This window comes from Centruroides vittatus, unplaced genomic scaffold, assembly GCF_030686945.1.
Source record: "Centruroides vittatus isolate TY-2023 unplaced genomic scaffold, ASM3068694v2 contig_922, whole genome shotgun sequence".
Lineage (NCBI taxonomy): Eukaryota > Metazoa > Arthropoda > Arachnida > Scorpiones > Buthidae > Centruroides > Centruroides vittatus.
The window spans coordinates 483450-493948 of record NW_027122609.1 but is presented as its reverse complement, the minus strand read 5'-3'; the positions used below and the strand labels follow the sequence as shown (position 1 = coordinate 493948).

General features: G+C 31.8%; 2 protein-coding genes across 2 annotated transcripts; one reads left to right on the top strand and one right to left on the bottom strand.

The window, feature by feature from the left end:
* Positions 1–232: 232 nt before the first annotated feature.
* On the bottom strand, positions 233–3625 carry LOC136984550 (uncharacterized). Its single transcript, XM_067281586.1, has 2 exons — positions 2479–3625; positions 233–303 (listed from the first exon to the last, which is right to left on the bottom strand). Exons 1-2 carry the CDS (start codon positions 3623–3625, stop codon positions 233–235), a joined length of 1218 nt encoding a protein of 405 aa, XP_067137687.1.
* Positions 3626–3742: 117 nt separating this feature from the next.
* LOC136984549 (uncharacterized) lies at positions 3743–7277 on the top strand. Its single transcript, XM_067281585.1, has 2 exons — positions 3743–5079; positions 7205–7277. The coding sequence occupies exons 1-2, from the start codon at positions 3743–3745 to the stop codon at positions 7275–7277; spliced, it is 1410 nt and encodes a 469-aa protein (XP_067137686.1).
* The last annotated feature ends 3222 nt before the right edge of the window (positions 7278–10499 follow it).

The following is a 10499-nucleotide window of genomic DNA, read 5'->3' as shown; positions in this document are numbered from 1 at the left end:
ACGGAATGTAGCTTTATATATGTGTAGATACAGTGGCGTAGTTAGGGGGTGCGTTAGGTGCGGTCCGCACCGGGTCCCTGGAAAGCGATAGGCCTATGGGGGCCCCATAATCACAGAAAAAAAAAATCCGAAAAACTAACGCTGGACTCAGCTACAAGGATGAATTGAGACTACAAATGGTTTCTTCGATTGACCGAATCATTCAGGAAATTGGCACAAGATTTCAACAGATTCAAGAGTTAGCAGAACGATACGCCTTCTTAACGTCCGCAATTTTGCTGGATCCTGTTTCGGAAGTGAACCCTGAAAACGCTCCGGAAGAAATCGACAAAAAAAAAATTTGCTCTTGAACGAAAACGGCTTCAAAACTTCGTTGCTGTATCTTCGGAACTTAACCTGATTTGTCAAGATGGACCAACGGAGCTTCTGAATTTTATTCATCGATACAAATTGATCGATTCGGTACCGAATACAGAAATCGGTCTCCGAGTCTTCTTAACGATCTGAGTTAGTGTTGCAACGTGTGAGAGAAGCTTTTTTAAGCTGAAGCTAATTAAAAACTACCTGAGATCGACAATGTGCAACCTGAGATTGACGAACCTTGCCATTTCATCCATTGAAACGTGAAGTTACTGACTCCATCGATTTCGATTCTGTTATTTTTGATTTTGCTAGTCATAAAGCTCGTAAAGTAAATTTTTAAAATTTAAATGTAGCCTAATATTATTTGTTTTACCTCGCACAAAACGGAATAAATACATTCAAAAGCCGAAATTTACAAAAAAAAAAAAAAATTACTTGTTTGGACGTTTCCGATTACCATTACGGAAAAAGGACACCCCTGCCGAAAAATTTTTTTTCGGGAGCCCACAAATCTGGTTCCTCACTGGTCCCGCAGAACCCAGCTACGCCGCTATGTAGATAATATGAAAATAATTATAATTGACAAATCATACATGATTCAAAGTATTATTTTATCAAAACTTTTGAAATGATGAAAAATTTGAAAGAGCAACATCAACCAAGTCCTTTTTATGCTGTTATTTCGAGAAAGTTTATTGTAATTATATGTTTTTGATTAAATCAATATTATGACCATACAAATAATTTTGGGTCTTTGCAGAATTATCCTTTTTAATTGTCCAATCAGAGACAGGTGGTAACAACTTAAAACCGACAAATGACATTGAAAAATACATACAATACAATTGACGCCGACCTTTTCTTTGAGGATCCGACGCCAAGAACACAGTATCACAATACTGTGTTCTTGGCGTCGGATCCTCAAAGAAAAGGTCGGCGTCAATTGTATTGTATGTATTTTTCAATGTCATTTGTCGGTTTTAAGTTGTTACCACCTGTCTCTGATTGGACAATTAAAAAGGATAATTCTGCAAAGACCCAAAATTATTTGTATGGTCATAATATTGATTTAATCAACAAAATTAATTCTTGGAACTTTGTTAATTATATGTTTTGTTAATTGGTATTGGATAATAGTTAATTGGTATTATATATATATATATATATATATATATATATATATAGCATATATTAAATATATAACGTATACTTTATATCATATATTACATTACAAAAATATATGAATATAACTATTTATAGTTTTATAGTTTTTTTTTAAATTTTTTCTTTAAAAAATACAACTTAAAAAGTGCTACAGTTCAGTATTTCAAATTCCAGATATACGTACTTAACACCTTACTCTTGCCGAGAAAAAATATATTTATTTGCAACAACAAACAAACGTTTTCAGCCTGATTCACAGGCCATCCTCAGGTTTGGAATACATTTGAAATTAAAATTCCATCCATGGAATACAAAAATTCAAATTCAAAATTAAATAAGGTACAATCAAAATAAAATATTAAATAACTAACATAAAGCAAAAAATAACAAAAAATATATAAAAATGTAACAAATGAATACGTAAGCATTAATAAATGCAAAATTTCTAAGACATACAATAAAACCACTATATTGATTGGTTAGAGCTCTTACTAAACTTCTTAACCATAAACTTCCATGCAGACGGAAGACTTTCTGCGTCCCTCGCATTAAGACAGCCTTCTTGTAACCTACTTCTAAAAATCTGCAACTTTTCCGCTGTCAAGGCTAATGATGGAGACGATAAAGGATTTATGATGGCCGCCTCATTCCATTTGACCGTAGCTCCTGGCGCTTGCGCCATTTGGGACAAAACTGTTGCATTAGACCCCTTTCTGATATTATAACTATGCTCCTTGATTCTAATTCCTAAACTTCTAGTGGTTACTCCGATGTAATCTTTTTTAACGCCCAATTGCATGTTTTCATACGGAATTTTATAAACTCCTGCTTTCTCTTCTGCCTTTATAACATCTTTATCATTCCTGAGGATTTTGTATAAATTAGGGGCCCTTTTTATAAGCATCCTCGAACTTTTTCTGTGTGCTATTTCTTTCATGACTGGATTCATACTTTCATTATATGTAAACTTTACAAACTTATTGGGAGCATTCTTAAAACATCCTTTCTTGATGTTGTGTTCATATTTCCTAATTATTCCTAGAATTGTACTTTTTTGGTAACCTAGGGTCCTGGCTACATTTATTATTCTATTTATTTCTTTCCTCCTGTCTTGTACTCTTTCGCAATACAAAAAGGCTCTTCTTATTAAAGCCCTGAAAGCTGCAATTTTATATTTATACGGATCCTTGGATTGGGAGGGAATATACAATGGGCTGTGGGATGGTTTAATAAAAACTTTAGTGGACAAGTGGCCTTTTTTGAATGTGATATCGATGTCGAGAAAATGCAGATTCAATGAACTTTTCTGCTCCAATCTTAAAGTAAGGCCATCATTGTTGTCATTGATCTTATCTAAAAAATCCTTAATTCTGCTGTTACTTCTCCATAATATAAGTAGGTCATCAACGTATCTGCTGAAATACACGATATCATCCTTAAAACCATGAAAAATTCTTCTTTCCAGCCTCCTAACTACCAATTCGCATAGGATCCCTGAGAGTGGACTTCCCATAGGGACCCCTCTTCTCTGCCTGTAGACCTGCCCATTAAACACGAAACAAGACTCCCGGCAGACCAAACTAGTTAAACTCTCTACTTCTTCTGTATAACTAAGCAATTCCGAGTTATTGCTGTATAAGAAATCCAATAGCGCCTCCTCGCACGATTCTATCCTTACTGACGGATACATGCTCTCATAGTCGAAAACCGTTGCAACTTCATCCTCCATTAATGCTATACTTTGCAGATCCTTAACCACCTTCATAGGATCACGGGCAACAAGAGTATCCATGTCTAGTTGCAAGGATAAGTATTCATGCAATTTCTTTTCTAACACAAATGTGGGACCCCTGCACTTCTCTACAACAGGTCTTATTTCTTTACCGGTTTTATGCACCTTAGCGAAAGCAAATAATCTAGGTGTTCCTGGCCTAGGGTTCCTGCATTTCTTGAGAAAAGGCAAAACTTTGGAAAGCTTAGAGACCTCCAGTTTCCTGACCCTTCTATCCAAGCTTCCAATAAGATTGCTGTTGATCTTTTCACACTCCGTCTTTTCGATGTAATCCATTAGTGCTTCGTTATATGTACGCCTTTTCATGATGACTAGTTGTTTACTTTTGTCAGCCCTAGTCAAGACGCGTGGGACCAAATTGAGGTACCAGGAAGGATTAAGAAGCTTCTAATAAAAGGCCCAAATTTTGTGCCTGTGGAGGCTATGAATTGGGAAACCTCAGTACAGGAAATTGAAAGGGGCATTGTTGGGCTAGACGATTTAGAAAAAGAGTACTTCAGATGGAAAGCAGTCCTCAACAACAGGCAGAGGGGCCGTAAGCAGGATTTTAGGAGTAGTGACATCCGGCTCACGAAGAATTGGTTAAAACATAATGATTTGGTCTTGACTAGGGCTGACAAAAGTAAACAACTAGTCATCATGAAAAGGCGTACATATAACGAAGCACTAATGGATTACATCGAAAAGACGGAGTGTGAAAAGATCAACAGCAATCTTATTGGAAGCTTGGATAGAAGGGTCAGGAAACTGGAGGTCTCTAAGCTTTCCAAAGTTTTGCCTTTTCTCAAGAAATGCAGGAACCCTAGGCCAGGAACACCTAGATTATTTGCTTTCGCTAAGGTGCATAAAACCGGTAAAGAAATAAGACCTGTTGTAGAGAAGTGCAGGGGTCCCACATTTGTGTTAGAAAAGAAATTGCATGAATACTTATCCTTGCAACTAGACATGGATACTCTTGTTGCCCGTGATCCTATGAAGGTGGTTAAGGATCTGCAAAGTATAGCATTAATGGAGGATGAAGTTGCAACGGTTTTCGACTATGAGAGCATGTATCCGTCAGTAAGGATAGAATCGTGCGAGGAGGCGCTATTGGATTTCTTATACAGCAATAACTCGGAATTGCTTAGTTATACAGAAGAAGTAGAGAGTTTAACTAGTTTGGTCTGCCGGGAGTCTTGTTTCGTGTTTAATGGGCAGATCTACAGGCAGAGAAGAGGGGTCCCTATGGGAAGTCCACTCTCAGGGATCCTATGCGAATTGGTAGTTAGGAGGCTGGAAAGAAGAATTTTTCATGGTTTTAAGGATGATATCGTGTATTTCAGCAGATACGTTGATGACCTACTTATATTATGGAGAAGTAACAGCAGAATTAAGGATTTTTTAGATAAGATCAATGACAACAATGATGGCCTTACTTTAAGATTGGAGCAGAAAAGTTCATTGAATCTGCATTTTCTCGACATCGATATCACATTCAAAAAAGGCCACTTGTCCACTAAAGTTTTTATTAAACCATCCCACAGCCCATTGTATATTCCCTCCCAATCCAAGGATCCGTATAAATATAAAATTGCAGCTTTCAGGGCTTTAATAAGAAGAGCCTTTTTGTATTGCGAAAGAGTACAAGACAGGAGGAAAGAAATAAATAGAATAATAAATGTAGCCAGGACCCTAGGTTACCAAAAAAGTACAATTCTAGGAATAATTAGGAAATATGAACACAACATCAAGAAAGGATGTTTTAAGAATGCTCCCAATAAGTTTGTAAAGTTTACATATAATGAAAGTATGAATACAGTCATGAAAGAAATAGCACACAGAAAAAGTTCGAGGATGCTTATAAAAAGGGCCCCTAATTTATACAAAATCCTCAGGAATGATAAAGATGTTATAAAGGCAGAAGAGAAAGCAGGAGTTTATAAAATTCCGTATGAAAACATGCAATTGGGCGTTAAAAAAGATTACATCGGAGTAACCACTAGAAGTTTAGGAATTAGAATCAAGGAGCATAGTTATAATATCAGAAAGGGGTCTAATGCAACAGTTTTGTCCCAAATGGCGCAAGCGCCAGGAGCTACGGTCAAATGGAATGAGGCGGCCATCATAAATCCTTTATCGTCTCCATCATTAGCCTTGACAGCGGAAAAGTTGCAGATTTTTAGAAGTAGGTTACAAGAAGGCTGTCTTAATGCGAGGGACGCAGAAAGTCTTCCGTCTGCATGGAAGTTTATGGTTAAGAAGTTTAGTAAGAGCTCTAACCAATCAATATAGTGGTTTTATTGTATGTCTTAGAAATTTTGCATTTATTAATGCTTACGTATTCATTTGTTACATTTTTATATATTTTTTGTTATTTTTTGCTTTATGTTAGTTATTTAATATTTTATTTTGATTGTACCTTATTTAATTTTGAATTTGAATTTTTGTATTCCATGGATGGAATTTTAATTTCAAATGTATTCCAAACCTGAGGATGGCCTGTGAATCAGGCTGAAAACGTTTGTTTGTTGTTGCAAATAAATATATTTTTTCTCGGCAAGAGTAAGGTGTTAAGTACGTATATCTATAATGATTTGCTGAGTACTTTATAATATTATTTCAAATTCCGTTGAATTTCCTCTTAATTTGATCTAAAATAATTTACTACGGGTAAAATACTTTTACTGTCTGTTAATGTTGATTAAATAACAGAATGTGTTTTATGAATAAATTCTTTCTGGATTTAGTATCTATAAATTCGAAAAATTTCAATTCTTTCAAGCTTATTATGTTAGGCCGGGCTATGGAAACGGTTAAGTGGTGGTGAAACTATCACTTAACAGTTACTATAGCCTGGTCAAAAAGAACATATTATGGTCAAACTACTTATAAAAACTTTTGAACCGATTCGGACTCGAATCCGTGTTCTCTAGAGTAGATGATGTCTTTGCCACCTTGCCTATTTTCGATTCTGTTCACTGGGTACTAAGACAACGTTTTTTCTTAGTCCGTCATGGTTTCACTTAATCTCAAAATAGGGCTACTACAGGGATGATCAGTCCCCGTGACGAATGGAGCTCAGATATCGGAGACAAATCATCCCTGAAAAGTTTCTAAAATTCCTAATCCTGGACTCAACTTTTCCCAGAGCAGCAGACTAATGTTTTGCCACCTGGGCCATACGTGCTCCTCGGCTGATGGCCACCTCACCAAAAATATTCGCATCATTTCAGTATCATCATTATTGAATTTGTTTCACTGAAATTAATACAGTATTATTATCTAAGTCTTTAATAACAGGAACAAAACTTGTTTTTTCTCATAAGAAATATTTTTTCTTTTTTTACTCTTTTCTCCCTGTGGACATTAAGACGACCGTTTTTAAAAACACCATGGATTCGGCTAGGCCACAATCGAACGATTTGATGCTAAAGGATGGGTCTACATTTCCAGAGCGATAGGCTGGCATCTTATCTACTTGGCCGTTCAGCCATCTTTTAGGCACTAAGAAGCTTCTTCTAAGTGTTCGTCGTGAGTTCGCCCAAGCCTACAATGGAAGTAGCCTAAAGGACGGAGCCCGACATATCCAATCTAGATCAATCGTGAAACTATCTGAGGATCCGATTTAAAGTCGAGTTTCTCATCCATCTGGCTGTCCATAACAAATCAATATCAATGAGAGATTATGGATTATGATAAATCACGATATGAGAAATAACCGTGATATTTTATGAATGTCATGAATGCGCCGAAGAGCGTCGACGTATTTAATCATACTAATTAGAATGAGATTATTCGTGTGAATTTATGTTCAAAATTTGCGCATGTGATATACGTTTTACATTATTTTACAACACAATGAAAATGTGAATACTAATAAAGTAATTCAATTTTATAATTTCGTAGTGTTTACTGTCAAGAATTAAAAAACTCGAAAACGTATCAACCGGTTTGGGTTATACCCGTTCATATAGCCTAATCCTGTTTAAAGATTTATTTAACATATAAATCAAAGACGAAAATGTATCGAATGAGCAATGGGTCAGGAGCAAGAGTAAGTAAATTTAATCAAATATTCAGATTGCTGAACGATTATATACCGTTTTCACGAAATTCTTGTTTGGATATCGTGCTAACGTTTTCTCTTTGAAATTAAAAGTTCGTCTATATAATGCTATTTAACGTAAAATTTATATACATTATTTTATTTAAATGTATTATATATATATATATATTGTTCGTATAATTACTTTTAAGTTATAAGTGATTTCTGTAAAAATGAATATCAATGTATACCGGTATATGTTTTAGAAAAAAACAATCATTAAATCTAAGATAATAATAATAAAATTTCAACTTAAAATAAATAAAAAGTTTATCTTTAATCCAGGATTGTATTTTCTAACTTTGAATAAATAAATAATCATTTTATTGAGATACTTCTTTATCATCTTGAATTAAAAATAAATTACTGTTTTTAATCGTTAATTAATAACGGAACATTCTGAATTCTGAAGAAACTAAGACATATCTTAAATCTCTGATATAATTAAAGATAATAAATTATAAATTGTAATCTTTGAAAAATTTTTATTGCGGGACAAAATAAATATTTGTTTTTTAAAGGTTTTTTTTCAGAATAAAAAAGGAAAAAATTTTGTACGGAATCGTAAAAACAAAACATGGCATGCACGAAAGATTAAAGACAGCAAATAATTACTTTTTGAATTTATAAACATTAAAGACGTTATATTTTCCTTAGAGATTAATAAATAAAATTATATTTTGTGCTCGTTTTAAGATATTCTTTTCTGTGCATTAATTTGAAATAAACGCGAAATATTATTTTATTAATGTTTTAAATTATTATAAATTATATTTTTGTCTCTATATCGTTCATGGTTATTCTATTGTATATTTTAATCGTGTTCTCACGACATATACTTCTGAAACAAGCCAGCTGAAAAAATTAAAACAAAGGAGAATATTAAGCCGCTAATTATTATTATTTTTCTTTAAGTTTGAGTTTAAAATTTAATGAATAACACTCAAACGATAAGATTAGAAGAATTAGAAGCATATTTTAATCATAATTAAATGCTTCAATAAAATGTATATAACTAAATGAAACTATATTGAACTAATCTTAAATATTGAAGTTTAAATCATCTGGAAAATAGATTCAAAGGTTTTAATTAATAATAGTTTTCACATATATATATTCTTGATTTATTACATAAAACAATACATCATTTCAATAAAAATGTATTTATTTTTATTTTGTCAGATTTTATGAAATAACACATTTGCTCTCATATATGTAGGCTACTATATTTCTATCTGCTTTTGTTAACAAACAACGAAATGAAAAAAGTCCAAGAATGGAACATGAAGTGCAATCTCAAAGCAGTTTTGACAATTCCGATTCGATAAGCTTAGTCAAGACAACCGTAAGAGAGAGTTTTATATCTTTTACGATTTTTATCATCCGTTTGGCATGTTTTCAGTAGCATATGTCTTTCAATAATTTATCAACGTATCTACTATTATATAAAAAACATCTGGCTTTACATAAGATTAAGATACTGCAATTCTTCACGCAAAAACTGCTTCAAAACTAGTTTAAAAACATTTAAGAAACTTAAAAATCCGCGTAATGTAATTTATTAAGTGAAAACATTTTTCTACATATATTATGGAAGATAAAAAATAAAATAAATAAAAGCATTATTAGGTAAATATTTTATAATAAATTCATCGAATTGATTTTCCAATATACTTTTGCCATTCTCGAGAAAATATAAAAATTCATTTAACCAAAAATTAACACGAAATTGCAAATAAAATTAAATAATTCACGCAACCTTTCTGTCGAATAAAATGGAAATTATACCACGACCTTTAACGCGAATAGCCAAACACCAATCAGAATTCAAAACGTTTACTTAAATAAATAGAAAAAAATCGGGTAAATTCTCCAACAAATAAGATTAAATCGTGTTAAATAATCTATTTTTAATTATAAATAGAAAATTGACATAATCTACGATCGTACTTTTGTGAACCTTTGACATACTTAAGAGCACGTATGAAGACTAAATATATCTTAAGTAGTTTAGTATTTCTATTTATAAATAATTTTTAAATGTTTAAATATTAACACAAGATTTATTTTAAGTATTAAAATCTTATACTGTATGAGGTTAAAACTAAATTTTCTTTATTAAATTTCGTTATAAAAAAGTGCAAATCAGTGTAAAGTTAATATTGCGCTGTTTAATTATTTAACATTTTAAGCATAATTTTTTTTAAAAAAAAGAAACATTAAATTCTAATAGGTTTATATTATATTTAAATTCTGAATTATGATGCCGAACTATTTCCATTTTAATCATTATTTTTAGTTTTTTAAAATAAACTTTAAAAATTAATTTTTTTAAAGTGATTTTTTAAAATAAATTTCTTCATTTAAAAATTAATTTTTTATTCATAAATCATTTTAAAAGCGTATATTTATGCAATTATTTTATTTATATTTTTTCCTATTAATTCATTTATATTATTTTAATATCGCACTTTTACTTGGATAGTTATAAGTTGTATTATATTAAAATCTAAAACCCTGTCATATATTTTATATCAAATAAAATATTTTGATCGTTATTTATAAAGTATATAACCGAAATTTCAATGTTAAAAAGTCAAGATTTACTAGAAATAATAATAAAGTTTTTTTCGTACACTAAACTATATAAGATGTAACTGATATATATATTGCTTTAGTATATTCCAATACCATATATATCATGTGTTTTTTTTTGCGTTGAGGGTGTAAAATATAGCTAAGAAATAGGTAAATTTTATATTCTATTTTCGATAAATTCACATTTTTTTTTTTTTTAAATAAAATATTCGAATATTCTTCGAATCGTAAATTATAAAGTAGTAAAAGATAAGAAGAAATTAAAGCTTAGATATTTCGTATTTTGTCTTAATGTCCGCCATCAAAATATTCTCTACACTGTCTGCATTAGAAACACTTGGAAAATACCGACAATAAACTGAAGGAATAAAAATAGAGCCTCCCTAATAAATCCCATCATATGATGCTTTTTTTCTGTCTGTTACTATCGTAAGTTTGATACGAACAACCATTCGATGCCGTTTTCAAAACGGACCATTGTCCAATTGTTACTGGGTT